Raw genomic sequence first — 24,139 nt, forward strand, 5'->3', positions numbered from 1 at the left:
ATATACAAAGACTATATATACAATTTTAAAATACATGATAAAATAAGAACAGATAAGTTTTAAGTATGACCTGAAGAATGATGTTTTTAATGCATAGCTTACAGTTGTGTTTACGAAAACTGAAACTTGTAATGCACCAGCACATTTAGTATTATTTCTCTTAAAATAAATATAAAATCCATCATTTGATACTGAATAATTACACTCAGTTGCAAGGAAGAACTTCTTAAGTTTCATTGTTGATTAAAGAAAAACTGTTAACAGTCATAAGTGGAATCTCTTCCAGAACTGTGAATATGATAAGTGAAACCATCTGCAGTTAGAGGAAAACATGACTAACCTTGAATTTTTGAGTCATTGGCAGAGACAATTAGAGAGCTTTTGTGAGGCCACAACTTCCACCTCACTACACAACACCTCAAGGCCTAAACGTTTGTTGCCACAAGCAATTCACACTGGGTGAATTGTTCAGGTTGTCATTCATTAGGCTGTGTTTTGGTATGTTACATTAATGTTAATGTTTTCATATTCTTGCTTCTGAATATTTATTTTCTATATGATTTAACTTTTGAGAATTAGCAATAATGATCTTCTACAAACGTTTACAAACCCTTTATCGTATTGAATCGTCTTTTAAATTCTGGGGGGAGGGGAATATGATGTGTTTCATTGTATGATCCAAGTTGTATGACTAAAGGAAATGTAAGAAAGTGGTGTGCTGTGTCTGTTTCATTTGGGTTGCCCATGCCATATAATACCTCCTGAAAACACAAATTGGTAATCAAGTCAAAGTTAACCGATGTTTCATGTTGAATCAACTTACTGATGAATGATTTCATCCTCACTTATCCACGAAGTTATTACTAATTATTGGGATATTGGAATATTTGTGCATGAAAGATCCCAAACCTTTTGACCATAAACAAAAGCGCACGGCAGCTGCAATGAGTTTTCTTGAAGACTACGATGTTAGTGCGGATGAATAGCTGGACAGTTTAGTAACTGATGACAAAACTTGGATGTAACATTTTATACCTGAAATGAAACGCCAATCTATGGGAATGGAATCACACAAACTCTGGAGACCAAAAAAGTGCAAGAAACCCGTTCAACACTCAAACTTATGGTTACAGTTTTTTAGGACTTCCATGGTCTTCTGTGTGAATTCATGCCCCAAGGTGAAACTAAAGGCTGATTTTTACTGCTTGACTCTGAGAAGACTTAGTTACATATTTCAAAACTGCAAACTTAAGCTATTTTCAAAAGAATAGCTTTGATCCCTGACAACACAGTTGCATGCTGCAGAAACAATACAGGCATTGATTGACAGTTTTGGGTGGGAGGTCTTTGATCAACATCCCAATCTTGTACTCACTAATTAGCACCTTTTTCCTAAGCTTGTGACTTTAAGATGGAGTTCCCTAGGACAGTGATAAGATTGAAGATGGTGTCCTATAGTGTCAATATTGAAAAATATATTGTCAATATGCAATGATACGTACCTCAATATGTATGGAAATTACTTAGAAAAGTAGCTTATAAGTTGTTCATTTTTGTTAAAATAAAATAATTTAACTATTTTATATATTAAGAGTTATTTTGTATAATAAAAACATTCCCGTTTTGTTCACTTAGACAAGAAGCTGATAGGTCTCTTATTGCACTTAGTCCTAAAAGTTCCTTTGTGCTTGCTTCCAGAGTGATTCAGGATGGGTAAAGTTGGGGTTAGGGGGACCTCCTCCAGTTGAGCTTTCATGAGGAGGGATAGTAGGCTCTCTCTCTGTCACATCATATTTTAAGAAGGGGAGTATAACTGTTTCAGCCTCTTCCAGTCAAAGTGGACAGGGGACAGAACCCCTCATGTTTAGGTTAGCATCGGTCTTTAACACCAGGGAGACTGTAATCCTTTCAAGATTAATTCTTTATGTGTAGGATAACGTTACCTATCAGTTAACCCTTTACCCCAATCTGGACATTTGTAGTTAGTGATGTGCCACACCATGATATCCATAGGGTCTCCCAGACACATCAGTTTTTACTGTACCTAGTGTAGTTTAAACTGGAAGGTATAAACCAATAGGAAGTGAACCATTCTGGGGAAAACCTCTTACTTTCTGGATGGCCATCCTACTTGTAATCATGGTATGTAGTAACTACTGAAGAGAAAACGAATAATAGCAAAACTTGTTAATTTGTTCCAGATGAGCGAGAGAGTGTACAGAAGAAAACATTTCAAAAATGGGTAAATTCACATTTAGTAAGAGTCAACTCTCGGATTGGCGACCTGTACGTGGACCTACGAGATGGAAAAATGCTCCTCAAACTGTTGGAAGTTCTCTCTGGAGAGCGCTTGGTATGTTTGTTTTATATATATTTACTAGTATATATTATTTATAACATATTATTTAAAAAAAAACTTAAACTTTCTTGAAAATCCATACAATCATGTGTTTACAGAAATTAAACTATTACAAATTTTGAAAGTCAATAATCCAAGTAATAAATGCATGAAAAATTACATGTAATAATATTGTATCTCAATCTACCATGTAAGTTTCTCATTCATGTCAGTAAAATCATTTCACAAAACGTCTTGATCAAGTCATGGAGATCTTTTTCATAGCTTCATAAAGTTTGATTTCGACGTCACGATGCATAACGTAGCTATAGTGAAAATGTTTGTACTTACAATATGAATGTTGAGTTAAGCTCCAGTTCACCTTCCGAATTGTGCAGTGTATGAAATCTGACGCTGTCACAGACTTGACTCCTGGAATCTGGATTCAAAGTCTGTCTGAAGAGATCCAAAAAGTCGGTGATAAAGAAGCTTTGTAGTTTGTACTGTTTCGACATCAGAGACACATAGACTATAAACTCAAGTGTAATCTAGATGAATGTCTGATGTCAAAACGATGCAAAGAGTTTTTTTAGAGCAATAGTTCTCAATCCGGTGGACGTACCCTCCCGGGGTGGTGTAGACGATTCGCAAGGGAGATATCGGTGTATTAGACTAATAGAAAAGTTGGGAACACAGCTTGCAAGCAATTTTCGTAATGCTAACATGTCAGTTTTTGTAGTGTACTGCAGTTTGTTAGACCAGTAAACATAAAAAGTGGGACAGACAGGTTGTATTTTGTTTTAGTAGGCCTATAATGGCAAAATCTTTGGAAATAAAAGACTGTACATTGACGATTATATTAAATATGGATTCATTTTCTTTGACAAAACCCTTTATTTACCTCACTTCGTTATTTACAATGTTGAATCATGATGCCATGCTGCCTAGACATTGGAAAGTCTACCCTACTGAAAGTTTTCAAATGGAAAGCGAGAAAGCTGGTGTAGATACTTCTACTGTTCCAAAGTGATCAATTAATTTAAAGACCTTATATCATAACTGTACTTTCAAATTAAATTGGATGGATCCAGATGTTAGGATAGAGAGCTGGAAGTTTAAGTTATCAAGAGAGCCATTTCAAATTAATAGGGATATACTTCCTGACCACATACAGGAACAGGCAATCAAAATAAAATGTGATTCTCAAGCATTGGCGGAATTTCAAAACATGGGTGTTGAAGACAGGTTGAGTTATCTTTCTGTTTACACACAAGTTGCTTTGGAAGCTGCAAAGTTGTTGATGTTATTTTCATCCACATACCTCTGTGAAATCTTCACATTAAGTTACAGAGTGACTAATATTATAATAGTTTCACTAACTATTTTTTTGTAGATTTCATAAACAATTTTTTATTAGTCCTCTGTTTCATTGATTTGTTAGAAAAAACTTACTAGTGGCAATAAGTATAGGCAAAAACTGTATGTATGTTCAAAAAGGTATAAAGTCTAACCTATACTGTAACTTACAAATTTAAATGTTACCTTGTTGACCACATAAGGTGATGATGGTAGAAGGGAGGCGTGACCAAATGAATTTCTTTTTCGCCAATTTTTTTTATCTCTACAGATTCACGTTGACTCCAGATTCCACAAGTCAAATCTGTGACAGTGTCTATGCACTAAGCGGAAGATGAATTAGAGCCTAAACCCATTGACATAGTGTTGCAGACACATTCCATACCGCTCTAATCAACAAGAACAACTTGTGCATGAGTTGTTTGATAGAAAGTAGTCATCTCAAGATCCAATGAGACTCCATGATTTCCAAGATAATCTTATTAGCCTTCTTTATTTTTCTTGAGCGGAGCTTCACAACATACTCAAAGATACTGGATGTATTGAAACCTTTAAGATCAGATTCATGGTATGGACGATGATTTTATGCAAACAATATGAAACATTACATGTATTAATAATAAATTTAATATTTAACCTCTTTCATTAGAATTTTAATAACTATCTCTTTACTGAGTTACCCTGTAATTCTTTTTTTTTAGAAAGGTATGTTATTAAGATTTGCAATTATTGCTTGTTATTATGTTTTTGGAAACATGCTTTATACTAATCAGTAAAATTTCTCTTTTCCAATAGCTTAAAACACACGACTGTTTTGATGCATCATAAATTTATTGAAAAGTATACATTACATTACTTAAAGTAAATTTAGTTCACTTCCCGATCATAATTGGTTCTAAATTATTATGTGACAACTGATTGGATGGTTGGAGTAATAAAGTTAAGTCACTCTTATGATACACAAGATCCTGAGTTGAAGAATATTCTTAATCAATGTTTGAAGAAATGTTTTGAGAATAAAATTGAAAAACAAGTTCTGAATCTATTCAAATTCAAATTTTTCTATTGCCGTTGAATAATGTAAATATTACCATGAGCTTTATCACATGTCATCTAGATATAAGTTTAGAATAAATACAATGTATGGTCATAAGTCTATGAACAATATCAAAGTTATATATAATAACTTCATTATAATATTGAAATTAATAATGCTTAAATATCAATATATAATATAATTATAAAATTCAAATCAATTAATAACTATAACAATTAATGAGAAACAACAAATAACATCAATGTAACAAAATCAACAACAATAATTTTATAGAAGTAACAAATAAAGGTTTAGTAACATAAATAAATTAACATTCATAATCTAAATAATTAAGGTACTGATGTTACAGGCTAGAAATTAATCTACAGAATATAAAACATTTTCCTTTAGCTATTTTGATTTCAACTTCAAAGTTTTTCAAAGGCACATACCATGCATTTTCTGATAATTAATTGAATAATATGTTTCATAAAAACATGACTACTCCATATCTTTTCAATCTTACTGAAAGTAAGTCAAGATGATGATTTACTGGGTAGAATAGTGATGAGTACCTTTTTAGATGGAAGTTTATCCATGAATTGTCAACCATAATGTTTTGAACATCTATTAGGCAACAGTATACATAAAGATTTCATAATTTTAACCTTTAAAAATTTTGATACAAAACTCCTTATCCGAAACATTCTTAATTGGTCTTAAAGCTTTATTTGCACTTTAAAAGCAGTTTTGTACTACAAATTTTTAAGTAAATCATTATTTATTTTAAAATATTAAGGTTTTGAAGCATATTTCCATAAAATACTTAGCTCCAACTGGATTTCTTCACTTGATCTATCAAGTATTTCATAAAATAACTGGTCACAAACCGGTTCCAATGAGTAAAATATTACATAGAAATATAACAAATAATATTCATTGTCTCATCACTTTTCTATATTTACCAACAATACATCTTAAATAATTAAGAAAAAAAGGACACATATTTAGAGTCCTTGCAGTGAACTACAATGATTGATTCCATTTTGATGTACCAGCCCCGACCAACGAAGGGCAAGATGAGAATTCATTGCTTAGAGAATGTAGACAAGGCTCTTCAGTTCCTGAGAGAGCAGAGAGTACACCTGGAGAACATGGGGTCACACGACATTGTAGACGGCAACCCCCGCCTCAGTCTGGGTCTCATCTGGACCATCATCCTGCGCTTCCAGGTAACGAAGATTTGCTTGGAGTGAGCCTGATTAGATTATCATTAGATTTTAACTTTGTGTTCCACATTTTTGGGAAGTAAATTTTGAATTTGGGGAATATTTGGAGAAATGGTAGATGCACAGTCTAAAACATCAGACTTGCAGTTTGAGTTAGAGACAGTGCAGTTTCAAATACTGTTGGACTGGAAAATTATTTATTATCCATCTTTTTCTATACCCACTCTTTCTTTTCTGCTCAAGTTCCTCATACGAATTACAGCTTTTAATGAAAGACAGAATTTGGCCCAACAGATGGACCTCTTTAACCATACATTAGTCATGCAGTCTGGTGCTTTTTCCTTCATTATTCAACTTATTAGTGTTTTTGTTTGTTAATAGTGGTAAAAAGTTACTTTGAATTATAATTCATTACAATACATTTATAAATGTTGTAGCTTTTTATTTATAGGCAGCAACATTTTATTTATTTACAATGAAAAATTTAATGTAACATTTAAAACACTTATAATTAATTGTTCGTGTTTATACCATATTTACCAGTGTTTTACAAGTGCATTCTAATCCTGTCTCTTAGATTGTGTTCGTCAAATAATATTTCAAAGTTATTACTGCTAACACAGTGTTTATGAAAGAGGAATAATAAGTCAGGTGTATTTCTTGTATATGAATAATATTTTAAATATAAATTTGGTACAAGAGATTTTGTCTTAATTAAGTAGGGTTATGCTGGCTGGCACAGAGTTGTTGAGATAATTTCTATAGAGTTATATGAGTGGCTCTAACTTACTCTCTAGCACCTTTGATTAGTTACATTCGTATTTGTGCAGATGGTCCCTAGGAATAACCATTACAAAATGTTAAAGAATACTTACATGGTGATTTATTATTGGAACATATTTATTTTCATTGTAAAACACTGTCTTAAAGACCTAAAACTGGTGAAAGTAATCAGTAAAAAAAAGTAGTCAGAACTGCTGGTAAAACACTTTGAGTGAGCAGTAATGTTATCAAATGAGTTGTAGAGTTACCACTAGTTGAGAGTTGAGTAGGAGTGGAAAATATTAAGGTGTGTTAATAAGTTGCCCTTTTGTGCAGATCCAAGATATCACCATAGAAGAAACAGATAACCAGGAAACCAAGTCGGCGAAGGACGCCCTGTTGCTATGGTGTCAGATGAAGACTGCTGGATACCACAACGTGAATGTGCGAAACTTTACGACGTCATGGCGTGACGGTCTCGCGTTCAATGCAATCATACACAAACATCGACCGGACCTGATACAGTTTGAGAAGCTGAGCAAGAGCAACGCGATGTACAATCTGAACAATGCTTTCACAACAGCTGAAGACAAACTGGGCCTCACCAAACTGTTGGACCCAGAAGGTACAAACAACTTTATACTATCCAATAATGTGTTTAAGAACTATATTTATGGATACAATTTATGTTACAATAACTTTTTACTTAATTATTTCAATGCCTTCTCTTTAGGATCGACCCACATAGCCTTCTAACCATTCTTGTAATAGAAAAAGATGTTTGCGATAAAAAGTTTCATTACAGTTTTTTCAAATATTCATAATGTACTAACCTTTATTCTGTAAGAACAGCTGTAAAATACGCATTTCAGTAAATTTAATAATATTTTAATGTGTATATTATACAATACTTTTTTTGCAGATGTGTTTGTGGAGCAGCCTGATGAGAAGTCCATCATCACATACGTGGTGACATACTATCACTACTTCAGTAAGATGAAGCAGGAGACGGTGCAGGGCAAGCGAATCGGCAAGGTGGTGGGTATTGCCATGGACAATGACCGCATGGTGCAGGAGTACGAGGGACTGACCAGTGATCTGCTGCGGTGGATAGAGGCAACAATCAGCAGCCTGGGCGACCGTCACTTCGCCAACTCACTCACTGGTGTACAGGCTCAGCTTGCACAGTTCAACAACTACCGCACCGTCGAGAAACCTCCCAAGTATGTACATTTACAATCCACTAATCTATTAAAATTACATATTACCTATTAAAAATTATATAACATTACATATTTTAAATCAATATAGCATATTTTGTAATTGTTCGTTATTTTAAGGATGCCATTATTATTGTATAAATAGGATTGATTATAATTTTAAAGTTCAACCACTATATTTGGAGTGTTTGATGCAAATTTCAATATTTTGTAAATACTTTTGTCATAGGAATATAATAATGAGTTATACAAGAATTTAACTTTTCTGTAAAATACATACTTGCTTTATAGTGCCAAGAGGATATGATAAAGAAAAGACGAATTAGACAACTCCCATTCAGTTAGCTAATTTTTGAGGAATAATTCTAATTTACATAATAGGTATGGGAGAGTCTAGTTCTAGATACTATTTATAATGTATATTTTTATTATTAAAAACTAGTTTGTGCAAAACCACCAATTGTTTAATTTTTTGGTCAGGTTTGTGGAGAAAGGCAACTTGGAAGTGTTGTTATTCACACTGCAGTCTAAGATGAGAGCAAACAACCAGAAGCCGTACACACCCAAGGAGGGGAAGATGATTTCAGATATCAACAAGGCATGGGAGCGGCTGGAGAAGGCAGAACACGAACGGGAGCTGGCGCTCAGAGAGGAGCTGATTAGACAAGAGAAACTGGAGCAGTTGGCCGCCAGGTTCAACCGCAAGGCTAGCATGCGAGAGACTTGGCTTAGCGAGAACCAGAGGCTTGTCTCTCAGGTACTGGCATGCTATAATATTTTTCTTTTCTTGAAGTCTTGACTTGATATATTGACTGCAGGAGATAGCAGTTAACACAATTTAAATACTTATGTTTCTTTTATAGCACATCTTGTGTTATTTATTCTTAACCCTTAAAACGCGGCATATGTATATGTCCCTATCATCAGAATTGTGGTGGTAAATATGACGTTCAAGAGTATCTGTATTGTCGTATTTTAGTTTGTTGTGTACATTATAATTCACGAAAATGTGAATGTGTAGGAATGCCTAGGTGTATTGATTTATGACCGTCAGGAAGCAAATTGGATTGTGTGAAACATCAATAAGAAATCCGTGCTATTCTTTTATCGATGTTTTCTCTTATAATGCGAAGTGTTGCATGCGGATATAACTATATGGCGTGCCCACTTAGGCAGTGTGCGTATTTGGAAACTCAGTAGTGCTTTTTATAAAAAGTTTGTTTATTTGTTATTTCTTGTTCCAGGAATTAAAAATTAAAAATAATATACAAAATTAATTTATAAAATTTTTTTAATAAATTCAACTGGGTAAAAGAATTTTTTTTTTAATGCAAGCTGATTTGGAGTAAGACCAAGTTTTCTTTACTTATTTGATTAAGGAACTTTCATTACAGAACTTAGTCCGTTCTTGTCATCAGTGGGTATTCATATCAGATTCCCTATAGAATTTTTGTATTTTCAACTGTGTCTTATAATGGTTTTTATCATATGTGATTGATTTATATTTTTGGTTAGAAATTACTTGCAGAAAATCATTTAGTTACTACTCTTTTTTTGAAATTGGCTTTTTAATTTATGTGGTACAAATCCCCCTTCATAGAGTTTAAATAATAAATGCAACTGGTCTAGTTCCTATTTATTAATTAAATATAAACATAAATCTGTGTTTTATAGTGAAGCTACAATTTTTATTTGTAAATAATATATAGCTATAAATAATTGTCTGTGGCCTGTTACAGGATAACTTTGGGTTTGACCTGGCTGCGGTGGAAGCGGCGGCCAAGAAACATGAAGCCATCGAGACCGACATCCTGGCCTACGAGGAGAGAGTACAAGCCGTGGTAACGGTTAGCCAAGAATTGGAAGCAGAGAACTATCATGATATTGACCGCATCAATGCCAGGTACATAGGCACTGCAATTTCTTCAATAGCAAGTCTCAAAATTATGAAACTGTATCACACAATAATATTGAGGATAGACTTATTATTATTAGTTAATTCCTATAGGAAAATCAGCTATCGTGGCCATCCTTGTAGTAATAGTAGTGACCTTCCTTTTTTATTTGTACTATTGAAACCCAAATAAGGAAAGAAATTAAAATATATATTTATAACAATTGCAATTTTGAGTTTTTTGTCTGAGTATTTTTTTATTCCCTTGTTAGACAAAACGAATAACATTTTTTAAATGTCTTCAGTTAAAGTCTAGCTTGAATAGAATTTTGAAATTGAAATTTTAATTTTAATGTGGAAAAGAAATGTTAGCTGCAAGCTGCTGGGTTTGTGGGCAGTGGTCTCTTAATTAACTCAAGAAGTTATTTTTGAGAAGTAAAGAATTAATTGCATTAGATTTGAAACAGGCTATAATATTAAGTGTTCACTTTACTATTGTACGGTTCTCAAATTTAGTACATTTAATGTTTTAATGAAATAAGTACTTCTACAGCAGTGTTGTGGTTTTGTAGGAAGGACAATGTCCTGAGGCTTTGGAACTACTTGCTGGAGCTGCTCAGGGCCAGGAGGATGCGACTAGAACTGTCACTCCAGCTCCAGCAGAACTTCCAGGAGATGCTCTACATTCTAGACTCTATGGAGGAGCTTAAGATGAGGCTTCTTTCAGACGATTATGGTAAGACTGTGAAATAAATCCTTTCAGAGTAACCTCATGTCTTTAAAGAAGTTTATAAATTTATGTGTTTAAATCATCAGATATTTAAATTATTACTAAAGTCAGAAAAGTAAAAAAAGTCTCGAGAGTAAAGAAAGTATCCATGTTTTCTTCTCTTCTTCATATCTAAGTAAATGTGCCCAGCATCAGCTAAATACACATTTCCGTTCACTTTAATACCAACTACCAACTGTTCAAATTCAATCCGACAATGAAGTAACTTTGCTGAATGCTTTACAATATGGCAACCAAGGAATCAGTAACACAGTTGTGTTCTGGTCTGAAGTATACATCCACCCCTCCCTCTAATATAAAGAAAATGTCAAAAGAGTAGGATAATGTTCAAGACAAGGCTTTGTATTATTAGCAGGTTGGTTTCTCTTAATACAAAATTTAATATAAATTTTATCTCTTGATGAATATAATAGAATTGATATGTGGAAAGTGTCAGTTCTCTCTGTAATCTTGTCTGAAGTGTAATAAAAATAAACTATACCACCATTAAAAAATGTCAAGAAATATGTTACAGTACATGACTATTGTACTGAACAAAGTGGTAAGCAGTGAGTAACAATGGTGGGGTGTATGTATGTGTAGGTAAACATCTGATGGGTGTACAAGACCTGCTACAGAAGCACTCTCTGGTGGAGGCCGACATCAACGTGCTGGGCGAGAGAGTGAAGGCCGTGGTGCAACAGAGCCAGAGATTCTTGGACCAGGAGACCACCGAAGGATTCCGACCTTGCGATCCTGCCATTATCGTCGAGAGGGTGCAGCAACTGGAGGTGAGTTGTTGGAAAAATTTCTGGGAAAACTAATAATTCATAGTAATTATTTATTAACCCAAACTTGGCACACCAAGTATAAAAGTCTTCTTTTCTCTACCATCTGACTCTTCACGTAATCAGGAAAATGTCTCATAAGGAACAGGTGAAAGTCATTAATGGCATTTTTTAAATTTTTTCACTACCAGGGGTAGGTTGTAAATCTTATAAAAAAGAGCAGAGAAGTTCACACCATTATATGTGCTGCTTGGTATACTTTTTGTCAATGAAAAATATTTACCCCTGGAGCTTTAGTAACTCCTACAATGTGTGTTTTGAAATTAACTGCTGGTGTCAAGTTTAACTTTTTTGATAAGAACACTAGCAATAAAAGCATGAGGTTTGAACATGATAGATCTAATTTTATTTTGAAAACTCACATTGGTTTTAGGTGGATGATATTTCCAGAAGTTATCTTTTCAGAGTAACCTCATGTATTTAAAGTTTATAAATTGATGTTTGAATCGTGAGATATTTAAATTATTACTAAAGTCAGAAAAATAAATAGAGTCTTGAGAGTAACCTTTCAGGTAACCTTTAAAAAACCTGGGAGACATTTTTGGTTATATTTAAGAGTAGGTTTATTCCTTAGGTATTTAAGTGCAGCTAGCAGTTACCCGTGGCTTCACATGCAATTTTAAAAACCGAAGATCATAGTTTTCTTAGTGAAAGCATTTATGATGTAATATAATGGAGCCCTTCTTTTTTTTAAACATAAGTAGACATATCAGATAAATATTATTTTTATATCCATGGTTGATAGAATCATAATTTAAATAATATTTTGACTGGTTCTATTTTAGGTTTGGTTATATGAATAAATATATCAAAAAGTTAATTTGGTCAAAAAGTGTCAACTTCCGTATGTTTAAATTAATTTTCTATTTAAGGTATTTCTAGCGCCATAGTTGAGTTTGACTTGTGCCCAATGAAAGCGATTAAAGAGATAATTTTGGTTTGGTCAGGACGCATACTCAGAGCTAGTGAAGCTGGCAGTGGAGCGCAGGGCACGACTGGAGGAGAGCCGCAAGCTGTGGCAGTTCTACTGGGACATGGCAGACGAGGAGAACTGGATCAAGGAGAAGGAACAGATTGTGTCCACTACAGAGATCGGACACGATCTCACCACCATCAACTTGCTACTGTCCAAACACAAGGTGAGCACTCCCAGATAGCAATGGCCAGGATCAGGGTACAGCTGTCAATATTTATTACTTGTTTACATTTAAAAACAATTTTAATGGGCAACTTTAAAACTAAAAAATCAGCCTAGGTTATATTTTATACTAGATATACCTGAAAAGCTTAATATAAAAAGATTCATTCCAAAAGTATCTGGATTGGAATCATATCTCCTCTGATAAACATTGTAGGTCAATGAAACTTGTCAGAGTTAAACCTTTACTTTGCCTAACTTTTTCCAAGGTTTGGTAAATCTTCGTTGATTAACTCTGAACAGTTATTGAGGTATTTTAGTGTTAGAAAAAAATGAAAGTATTTGTATCCAGTATTCAAATGTTTGGAAATACTTGTAAAGAGGTTTATAACATGTTATTATGTGTTTTTAGTGATGACTGTTTGAGTCATACACAAGTTTATGAGTGGCTTAAATGTTTTAAAGAAAGTCATAACAGTATTTAAAGTTTAGACCAGTGTGGAAGGGCATTGATGAGTCAAAGTTATGAAAATGTTTAAAAGTACAGGCGTTATAGTATGGAAGACAACCGATTGATTGTTGAACAAATCAGTGTTGCTCTAGTTCATAAATTTTTACCAATAATTTGGATTTAAAATGTGATTTTGCAAATTCCTCTCACCTCTGAAAAAAGAAGCTTGTGCCAGTTGATCAGGATCTCATCCAATATTTTGAAAATAATTGACTTTTTTTGTTTCTCAAAGTCCAAATATCATCTGAAAGTACGCCAATTTCAAGATGTAGCCGATATATAATAAAATACATCACAGCAACTTTTTGAGGTTCCAAAAAGACACTTCAAAACATGCTTGGAATAGTGGAGACAGTGCTAGGTGAAGTGTTTGTAATCAGGGGGGACTACTTTGAAGGTTAATAAGTCTCAAAGCTGTTAAGACTTAAATTATTCTTTGTTTAATAATGCCAGTCCGAATAATTTTTGAATATACTTCTTAATACAATCAGTTCTAATATATGTGCAGCTGTAACTAAACTGTATTTTCATATTCACCTAATTTTATTTTATAATTAGTTGTGATTCTACAGCAGTGCCTCTGGTGCACTATTTGTCAGTTGTTAACCCTAGAAAGCTAAGGTTCGTAAAAAACACGTTACAGCTAAACATTCGTCAGGGAGACTACCATTAATAAAAACATTTTTATTTTACATAAAAAGGGTTTTAATGAGAAAAAATTAATATTAAAGCTTACTTACATCAAATATAATAGTTTTTTTTTCAATTGAAAACTTAACAAGTGCAGTCCACACACCACTTCCCTTGGTGTTCGCCACACATTGCCTTTGAGCAGCGCCGGCAGAAATGGGAGGTCATTCGTCGTTTTTTTGAAGGACAAAATGCACAAATCTTTCTTCCCTGGACAAGTTGAGGATCTATTTGGGCAGCAGGAATATCAACTTCCAGGATGCTGGCGATAGATTCGCGTAGACGCTTTGGCAAAGTTGTGATGCGATTTCGATGTTGAAGCCAAGGCTTGACGAGTTCACTGTGCAATTCTTTTGCAAAATCACGTCTTGAAACTGGCTTTGAGCCCTGAGCAACCATGTTATGTGCGTAAATTGTGTAGCAATTGACTAACATTATGTTAATCATGCCATAAAAAACGCACAATGGCCATCTTCTAGTTTTTCGGCTGCACGACATGTTATTGCACATCTGGTCAAGACTGTCAACGGCGCCTTTGGTTGCATTGTAACATTCGATAATCTCTGGCTTCTTGCTCCTTGGGTTGATGGATGGTTGCTCATGAGTAGTTGAGAGCAACAACACGACTCTCTTACTCTTTGCTTTGTACGACACCATTGTTTTATGTCCATCAAAACAAAACATTGAAGACCCAACCGGTCGATCTCCAGCTTCTTTCATCTCTGGAGGTATTTCAGGTTTGTTCCGACGTAGAGTCCCAACTAAAGTCATATTTATTGGTGGATTTAGAAGTTGTGTTGCTAATGAGATCGAAGTGAACCAGTTGTCCATGGTGAGGTTCCTATTTGAACCGTAGACGCATTGTGTCAGCTCCTTTACGAAGAACTCGGCTTGTGGTATATTTCTGGGAGTGGTTCCTTTACCCAAATATGGCATCGCATTTATCATGTATTTAGAACCTGTATCACAAACCATCACAATCTTGATTCCATACTTTGATGGTTTGTTAGGGATATACATACGGAATTTACAACGACCTCTGAATGCCAACAGCTGTTCATCAATTGTTAAGTATGATCCTGGTTTGTAATTGTCTCTACAAGACGCCACAAACATCTCCCAGACTTCCCTTATTGGAGCGAAGCGATCTTGCCTACGTCTCTCATTCCTTGTTTCATATCCATCAAATCGAAGGGCCTCCACTAAAAAATCAAATCGCGCACAACTCATTGTAGCCAGATAACGGTTACCGCAAAATTCTACATTGAATAGTTCATTAGAGGGCATGTGATTATCTTTTTGACTTGCCGTCAAAATCAGGACACCTAAAAATGCATCAAACTCCTCTCTAGTAATTTCTGAAATTGTACTTGTAAAGTTGGTGTAATTTACTTGTTTTCTTCTTATTGCAGAGTTAGTGTGACTTATAATACTGTCTTTCATATTATCTGTACAAAATAATGAAAACACATCCAAAGGGTTTGTTTTGTCTCTTGCATTAACAGTTGGACCTGGCCGAATATGTACTATATTTCTTGCAGATGCTCTGGTATTTGTTGGTCGTGATGGAATGTTACTCCACAAGTGTCCGTTCCTCCCCCGCATACGCTGATTAGGACATATAAAGTGATGTGGATCACGAGGAACTGGTGGTGGTCCATGAGCTACAGTTGGTGGTGAAGCAGGACGAGCTACGGCTGCTTGAGGTACAGGCACTAGTGGTGAAGCAGGACAAGCCACAGCTGCTCGAGGTCTAGGCACTGGTGGTGAAGCAGGACGAGCTAAAGCTTCCTGAGGTCTAGACATTGGTGGTGAAGCCGGACGAGCTAAAGGTGCATTTCCTACCTGAGGAATGTCTGTCGGTGGAGGATGACCATGGCAATAAGCTGCAATAACAGCATTGATAGTTTCATCTATAGTATCCATAATTATCCCTTGTGTAGCAATTTTAGCTGTAGGTATTTCCAGTAAGTCTTCATTATCACTAGCAGAACTAGTACCTGATGGTGAATAGTCCGGGTCAGCGTCTGTATCATCACTGTCGTCTATACCGGAGTAATATCGTTGATCAGTGGTTTCTTCTTCTTCAGATATAAAGTCATCAGATAAACTTTCATTCAAACATTGTAGAATACGTTGTTCCTGATCCGTATCCATTTTGAGAGTTCACCAATAACTATATTACATAAATATTTACAACTTTATCACATACAAAAACACATAGAAACACTAAACATTCGTACATATGACGAGCACGTAAAACACTAAACTATCGTCGGCAAGACGACACAATGCTATTGTAAAAACAACGTACAAGCTAACGTTTCGTCTCCACGACTACGCATTCGATATATTGCACAAACTATACGAGCGAGGTGGCTGCCAAACTACTCACGGACCCGGCGGAGCGTTGACTGACCTTACGTGGAGGGGGGGCGCGTTCAAACAATAACTTAGCGCGCCACACTCGAAAAACTGTATCGCGTCGTCACAGTGACGACGCCTTAGCTTTCTAGGGTTAAGTAACATTATAACTATATTACTGATTGTTAATAGGCTCTGGAGAACGAAATTGGCAGCCACGAGCCACAGCTGATGAGTGTGGTAGCTGTGGGAGACCAGCTGGTGAAGCAACAACATTTCGGTGCCGAGAGGATACAGGAGCGTCTACAGGACACTCTGGGCAACTGGAACCACCTGCTGGACCTGGCAGCCCTTCGCCGAAAACGACTCGAAGAGGCTGTGGACTTCCATCAGGTCAGACACAATCCCTACACGAGCTTGTGCAGACAGACTTAGAGTTCTCACTCTGAATTTCTTTGTCATAAATTAATAAATTCTGCTAACTGATTCCCCTATACAGAGAAGTTAAACATGGAAGTTTAACTAATGAACAAAATTGGATGGACAATTTACCTGATGATACATTCCCAATAAAAATCTGTTTACCAAACCCTGCTCATGGCAGCGTATCACATCAATGGCTCTGTGGTATGAAATTACCACACTTCCATGTACTTAACATTAGGTGATTTAGGTAATATAAATAACATTAATATTTCTTATTAAGTTTTAAAATTAATATTCAGAAGCTAAAACTAATTGACTAATCCAACATTATCATTAAAATGTATTTTAATAGTTTATACAAAATCTCTAAAACTAATAATTATAAATTTAAACCAATTGCCTAATATAACATTACTGGTTTGCCTATATGAATTCAGTAGTGTTTCAAACAGCAATATGATTTCAATGGAAATATTTGTTGCTTTCAATATAAGCAAACAAAATACTATTGTCTTTTTAAATTTATTCTATTGACTAATGCATTTAGCTCATCTTCTATGTTTTCTTTATGGACATTTTAAAGAAGGAATGAAAGTTGTTCTTAATACTGCACATCCATTGACATTCTTTTATGACAAAATTAATTGAAAAACTAATCCTTAAAACTGAAAAATGTACAGTGTGAGAGTAATATTAAAGTAAAAATACTACATTAAAATCGCACAAATAGTCAGACAGAGAAGGATACGTCATGAAACCTAAATGGGTTGGTTGAAAACCTACAAAAGTATATGCCACTCTGGTAATTACAATGACTTTGGTTCTTTTTATATTGTATATCTAGAGCAGAGTACACAAAATGTATGCAAATAAACATTCAGTCTTTAATTCCAGTGGGTTTGTAAATTATTCTAAAATCGTAGTGTAACCGGTGTTGATGCTTAGATTTTGTTGGATATTTCATGGAATAATTGTATTTTACTAAAAGTAAATTATATAAAAAACCATATAATAAAAATCTTTAGTCTCCTGAAGTATTTGGTTTCTTCTTTATCTGTATAAGAAATAATAAATCAAGTCATTAGCATTCTAGAAATGAAATAAATAATTTTTTCCAGATTAAACGACTGAAATATGTAGTAATTTATATTTAAATTATCTTAAACCAGACACTTCATTAACCCTTTAATAACTGTTTTGGTGTGTTTTTTCTCAGTAAATGTGCCGTAAAAAGTAAGTTTTGTTTTTTCATTTTAGATTTTTTTGTCATTTGGGTTTGCTGAAATTATGATAAACACTCAATAAATATTATACAATTTTTTTCTGTATTAATGCAGAAATTAATCTAACTATGCACAAAAGTTATTGTATTCACAAAATATGTAGGAATGGTGGTAGTGGGAAAATACCGAGCAGTGCGTCTCAGTGGGCATCGTAGCCAAAAATTCGTCTGTAAGTGTTTTTTAAGCCATTTTACACAATCAGTAATTACACAAACACACACGTTTATTTACTCACGGTAAACACAACAAAACGTTTACAATCAGTCAACTGGTAACGTAAAAATGAGGTTACAACTCGAGTTCGGAGCGCACGTAGGGCGCTCCCGAATTTGTTTCAGGATTACTAGTCAAAGGGTTAAAGAAAAACTAATTGATCTCCTTCTTTTTTTTGTAAGTTTACATATGAATTCCCATGTTGAGAGTCATATTTGAATAAGGTTAATCAATTAGACGAAAAATTATGACTACAAAGTAATCTCTTCCTCTTAGCCTCAAGTATCTATAGGAATTAAATGACAATAATGGAAAGACGTTAAAACTTAAAGTGGATGGATTTTCTTCCAGTTCTTTGCAGACGCAGACGATGTGGATATCTGGATGTTGGACACCCTGCGCTTGGTCTCCTCAGAGGATGTGGGCCGGGACGAGGCTAATGTCCAGTCTCTACTTAAGAAACACAAGGATGCAACGGAAGAGCTCAAGAACTACGCGAGCACCATCGAGGCCCTTCACACTCAGGTGAGAAATCTTCCTGATCAATAATGGTGTAAATGCATTGTACAAGCTCAATTTTATTTTTAAAGTTATTATTCTTACATCAATATATGATGAAATGATTATGGTGCAGGCTGGTCAGCTGGGAGAGCAGGACCGCACAGCACCCGAGGTGGTGGAAAGGCTCAACTCTATCGACCACCGCTACCAGGAGTTACTGGAGCTAGCCAAGCTCCGCAAGCAGAGGCTGCTCGACGCCCTTTCACTCTACAAACTGTTCAGCGAGGCTGATGGTGTTGAGCAATGGATCGGCGAGAAGGTTAGACTTTCAATTTCTCTTCTAAGTATATGACATTGATAGTGTACAGGGTCTGTGCATATTTATCTACATGTAATAAATGTTCTGAACAGTATTCTCTAGGCTCCATGAATTTTCTTAACTATGTTTTCTAACCATTCCTTACTAACTACTGTATATATGAAAAAATAATCATAATTAATGAAACCTATTAAAACGGAAATTCTTTTAAGCTGATTCCAAAAATATCTTTTGTTTTCACCCATAAGAACGTCTTAACAATTTTTAACTTCCTTATTTTTATTGCATGGTTGAGTATAGAATGGAATGATGGTAAAATATTACTATGCTTAAAAGGAGATTTGGTTGGAAAGAATTGATGAAACGAAATGAAATTATCTACTAAATTGTTTGATAAGTATGGTACTATCTTAATGTTAATTGGAGAGTCAGTGTTTAACTGAAGTAAGTCATTAATTCATTGTTTCTGATGCTTCTTATAGTTAATCTAATTATTAAAATGTTAACACTATCAGAAATATGTACCAAATAATTTTGAGTATAGAGTTGCATTTCACTTAGAGTCGATTGATTCCTGACCAAGGCAATGAAAGCATTTAGACATAAGATTAAACAACAATTTTTTAAAACTAAAGAAATGGTAAAGTAATTAATTATCCATGCTCCATGGTTTTATATCAAGCTCTTAAGTTGGCTTTGTGAAGCTTCCAGTGTCTACTATCTGACATTTTGGATGAGAAACTTTAAATTAATTGATTTATGGAACATGTTTCATCAAGGACTGTCTACTCATATTCATATTCATCATCAGTAGATTAATTGTACCAGTAGGTTGTACCGTATTGTGCATGTCATTCAAACATATCACCGAACACATACAATTTCAATATTTTATTAAAAGAGAGTTGATCTTAGTAGTGAGAACCAAGGCTTGAATTTTGAATTGTTTGTTGTGGGTTGTAGGACCGCATGCTGCAGACAATGGTGCCAGCCAAGGATATTGAGGATGTGGAGATCATGAAGCACCGCTACGACGGGTTCGACAAGGAGATGAACGCTAATGCGTCCCGTGTGGCTGTGGTCAACCAACTTGCTCGGCAGTTGCTGCATGTTGAGCACCCCAACTGTGAGCAGATAGTGGCTCGCCAGAACCAGGTGAGGGGGCAATCAGTACCAACCTTCAGATAAAGCTTCAATTTAAAACATTTTTTATCTATATATGATTTTTAGCTTTAAAATGGCGCCATAAATAAATTTGGAATGTTTTTTATATTTTAGAGCTTTTAGGTGTTAAAATTGTGTAAATTAGAAGGTCCCACAATTAAACGTATCTTCCTGTTAGTTAATGTATGAGCATGAAGATGGGAATTTCCTCCTGTTGGCCAACATGACTGGCAGAAGGAAAATAGGCAAACAAATTTCACAAAAATAAATTTTAAATATAACAAACAGATAATTTTGTCAGTAATAAATGCCATCTTTACTAAACAGATGTACTAGACGCCTTGTTCCATGGCACTTTACATTTTATTTTTACTATGAATTAGATGTTGGATAATTGTTTAAAATTTTAGAACTAAATGATTTCAAAAGGATATTAATAATTAATTAATGTTTTTATCTTGTTGGGTTTATTTAATAGAATTCTTCACTCTATTGTAATAAATACTTTATTCTTCACTAATAACAGCAAATTGTGTGGATTATTTTGACTTTTAATCTTTATGTTATTGAAATGTATGAAACGTGATTCTTAGTTTAATTTTTACTCAAATAAATTGTGAGTACATTGGTGGTTTGTTCCAGTTGAACCACGAGTGGGCAGAACTGCGAGAGAAGGCAGAAGGTAAGAGAGAGGAGCTCAACTCTGCTCATGGAGTCCAGTCATTCCACATCGAGTGCCGAGAGACCATCAGCTGGATCGAGGACAAGAAACGTATCCTACAGTCGACAGACAGTCTGGAGATGGATCTTACTGGCATCATGACGTTGCAGGTCAGTAATATACAATTACAACTGTCTGTCTTATGAGATAAATGTGAATCTTTCCTTTAGTGAAAATTATGAATATTAATAATGTGCAACCAGTTTCCACCAGAAGTGGAATTCTTGTCTGGATTTTACATTGATTTCCAAGTATTGAAAATCCATAAAGCTACATTGAACATATATACAGATTTAAAGGTGATATAAAAAAAAAAAAAATATGAAGTCCCAATTACTTTAATACACTAGTTACTCCTCAAATCTTAACAAGCCAGATCTAGAGCAGATTTAGTTTATGCAAACTTGTAACATTTGCTTGGTGTATTATCTATTTTTAGTATTGTTTTATATATTGGATTTTGTTGTTTATATAATATAAGTGCAGTTTGTAAATTGATTTTTTACTGCTAAAATTATACAAAATGAATTGCTAAATAGAATTAAATTTCACTGTTAGAAACGCTATAATATAGGGATGCAAAAATTTCTTTTTAGCACTACCTTGTGCATACATCATTGATATAGAATTGGCAAGGTCCGGTTTATAAATAGTATTATTTCAGTGTTACTTCTCTAATATTCAATTAAGCAATAGCAGAATGAATTTAACTTCTTGTGTTTAATTTCTTTTACAGTATACTACTTTGTTTGGTTTTCTATTTAGTATTTTATGATATTTGGACAGTATAGTAACTGTATGATGTTGACAGAGACGACTGTCAGGTATGGAGAGGGACCTGGCAGCTATTCAGGCCAAGCTGGACTCCTTGGAGGCTGAAGCCGACGCAATTGAAGCAGAACATCCGGAGGAGGCCGCTGTCATCCGAGAGAGGATCACTCAGATAACACAGATCTGGGAACAGCTCACGCAGATGGTCAGTTCAGAGAGAGCTCTTATCTCGTCTATTTGTAATTCACTTTGCAATGTGTACAATTCTGGGTAGTTTATGTAAGGTTTTTAAACTTTTAAAAGGTTTTGTTTTCGTATCATTATAAAGTAATATCCCGGGACAAGTGGTTTAGGTTATTACTTCTTATTTTTTTTTTTTTTTTTTTTAATTAAAGTTTATATGATACTTTACATTGAAAGCATAAAATAAATGGATAAATGCTGATTTAATTTCATACCAATTAATGCTCCTGGTATAAGGTCTATAGAGAGTCAATTCTAACATATATCTATTCTTGTGGTATGAGCAGTTGAAGGAGCGAGACTCGAAGCTGGAAGAGGCAGGTGATCTGCACCGGTTCCTGCGAGACCTGGACCATTTCCAGGCATGGCTCACCAAGACACAGACAGACGTTGCATCTGAGGACATCCCAGGCTCACTGGCAGACGCCGAGCGGCTACTCAACCAACACCAGGCCATCCGCGAGGAAATCGACAACTACACAGATGATTACACCAAGATGATGGAGTATGGCGAGAACATCACTGCGGTCAGTATTTTGACAGAAATGCAGCTCTAAAATTGATTATTATTTCTATAGAATTAAATTTATCAGATCTTGAACATTGATTTAACTTTAGAAACATGAGATTATTAACACTCTCTGCCTAGTAAATTTGGTATGTTTTTGTGCTTATTTTCATGAAGTATTTATGAAAAAGACAGGCTAACTAAAGCCTTCCTCAACGTAGGAGAGAGAATACAAAGTTAGTGGCTTATGCTATTCGGTGATAAATAAGTTTAATGTGAATGTGTAGGAGCCAAGCACACAGCAGGACCCACAGTACATGTTCCTGAGGGAGAGACTGAAGGCCTTGCGGGATGGCTGGCAGGAGCTGCACCAGATGTGGGAGAACAGACAACAGCTGTTGTCGCAGTCACTAAACCTGCAGATGTACAACAGAGACACCAGACAAGCCGAAGTGCTGCTGTCACAGCAAGAACACGTTCTCTCTAAGGACGATGCAGTGGTTAGTGTCTTTATTTTTCTTTGGTAACATTATTAGATTTTATAACTTCAAAATTAGATCAACTAAAACTAGGGATGAGTTAATTCTTGACTTGGGAATTGATTCTTATTGGAATAGTTCCCAATTCCTTAGCTCTTTATACTCAATTCCAATACCGGTGTTTCCAATTATTAATGTTATTAAATTTGTTATTAAAATATAAATAAACATGCATCTGTTTTTGGTTCTGCCTACTCTCTGTACAGAGAACTGGGTTTTCTTTTTTATTAATCAAAAAGATTGTAATGATAAGACGTTGTTAAAGCTACTCAGGTAGCAATGTAATAATTGTATTGCTTTCTTGCTTTTATATGGGTGAATTTTATTACATGAACCTTCTCCTGTTAATAATACTCAGACTTGCTCTCCTTAACAAATTGAGCTGTTGAGTGCTGGTATCTAGTGGTGATACTAAACTAAACTACTCAGAAAATTTTGAGATTTATGAAGAGTGTGCTAGACTTGCCAAATGTTAGGCATGTTCAGAGTTATACCCTCCACCATCAAAACACTTTTGAAGTCGAAGTTTCCACACATCCACTCATGTTTTAGAATAAGGTCAAATTTTTTTTTATTCTTCTCATCAAATTTGTCTTAAAAAAAAAATTATGACTATGCAAATGTCACTTCAGATTGAAGAAAAATAAGAAGTGACACATAGCAAGATCATTTGAACAATTCCATTGTTTTGATGCAATTTTCAACCAAAAACTCTAATGTTTTTGCAGCAGTTTGATGAAAGGCATTGAGTTGGAGCAAAATTAAACCCTTCAGGATCAAGTCTTTTTGAATTTCTGGGAAGCATTGTTTAGTGTGCCAACTCACTGTTAAATCCCTTTGTCTATACAGCACAATACCCTTTACCAGTCCCTTACTCCTGAAAAACAGCATACATTACTTACTTCATCAATTGTCATTTCTTGACCATTGTGGGGAATTGCTTGTCTTCAAACACCTACAGTTGGAAGGATTCTCTCCTCGAGTTGGAACAACCTGTACGTCTCATCACCAGTAACAATTTTGGAAATAATCCGATGACTCTATTATTAAGCAGTTGGAAGGTCTTCTGGTTGATTCACACTTCAGCTTTTTGCTTATTATTTGTCAAATCATAAGTAACCCATTGAGAAACTTAATAAAGTCATGAAAGATTATTCTCACTTCTGGGATTCAACCCTATGGAAGATTTAATGATTAGATAAGAGCAGTGCCTACTCCCTTGGATCATAGTGCGCACCTGATCAATGTTTTCTTTAATGGCAGCGGAATGTGGCCCTTCTGATCGTTTGTTGTCTT

The 24,139-nt window shown here is 34.8% G+C and overlaps 1 protein-coding gene across 1 annotated transcript in view; it reads left to right on the forward strand.

The window, feature by feature from the left end:
* LOC124357141 (spectrin beta chain-like) overlaps positions 1 to 24,139 on the forward strand; it is a 167,905-nt gene that overhangs the window by 94,055 nt on the left and 49,711 nt on the right. Inside the window, 17 exon segments of the mRNA XM_046808626.1 lie at positions 2,202 to 2,353; positions 5,789 to 5,962; positions 7,058 to 7,346; positions 7,644 to 7,944; positions 8,422 to 8,698; positions 9,681 to 9,844; positions 10,408 to 10,571; positions 11,208 to 11,395; positions 12,400 to 12,591; positions 16,348 to 16,548; positions 18,429 to 18,602; positions 18,712 to 18,897; positions 19,861 to 20,052; positions 20,704 to 20,892; positions 21,594 to 21,758; positions 22,084 to 22,323; positions 22,592 to 22,804. Of these exon segments, the coding sequence (XP_046664582.1) occupies positions 2,202 to 2,353; positions 5,789 to 5,962; positions 7,058 to 7,346; positions 7,644 to 7,944; positions 8,422 to 8,698; positions 9,681 to 9,844; positions 10,408 to 10,571; positions 11,208 to 11,395; positions 12,400 to 12,591; positions 16,348 to 16,548; positions 18,429 to 18,602; positions 18,712 to 18,897; positions 19,861 to 20,052; positions 20,704 to 20,892; positions 21,594 to 21,758; positions 22,084 to 22,323; positions 22,592 to 22,804 (3,461 nt within the window).

This window comes from Homalodisca vitripennis, chromosome 3 (genome assembly GCF_021130785.1).
Source record: "Homalodisca vitripennis isolate AUS2020 chromosome 3, UT_GWSS_2.1, whole genome shotgun sequence".
Lineage (NCBI taxonomy): Eukaryota > Metazoa > Arthropoda > Insecta > Hemiptera > Cicadellidae > Homalodisca > Homalodisca vitripennis.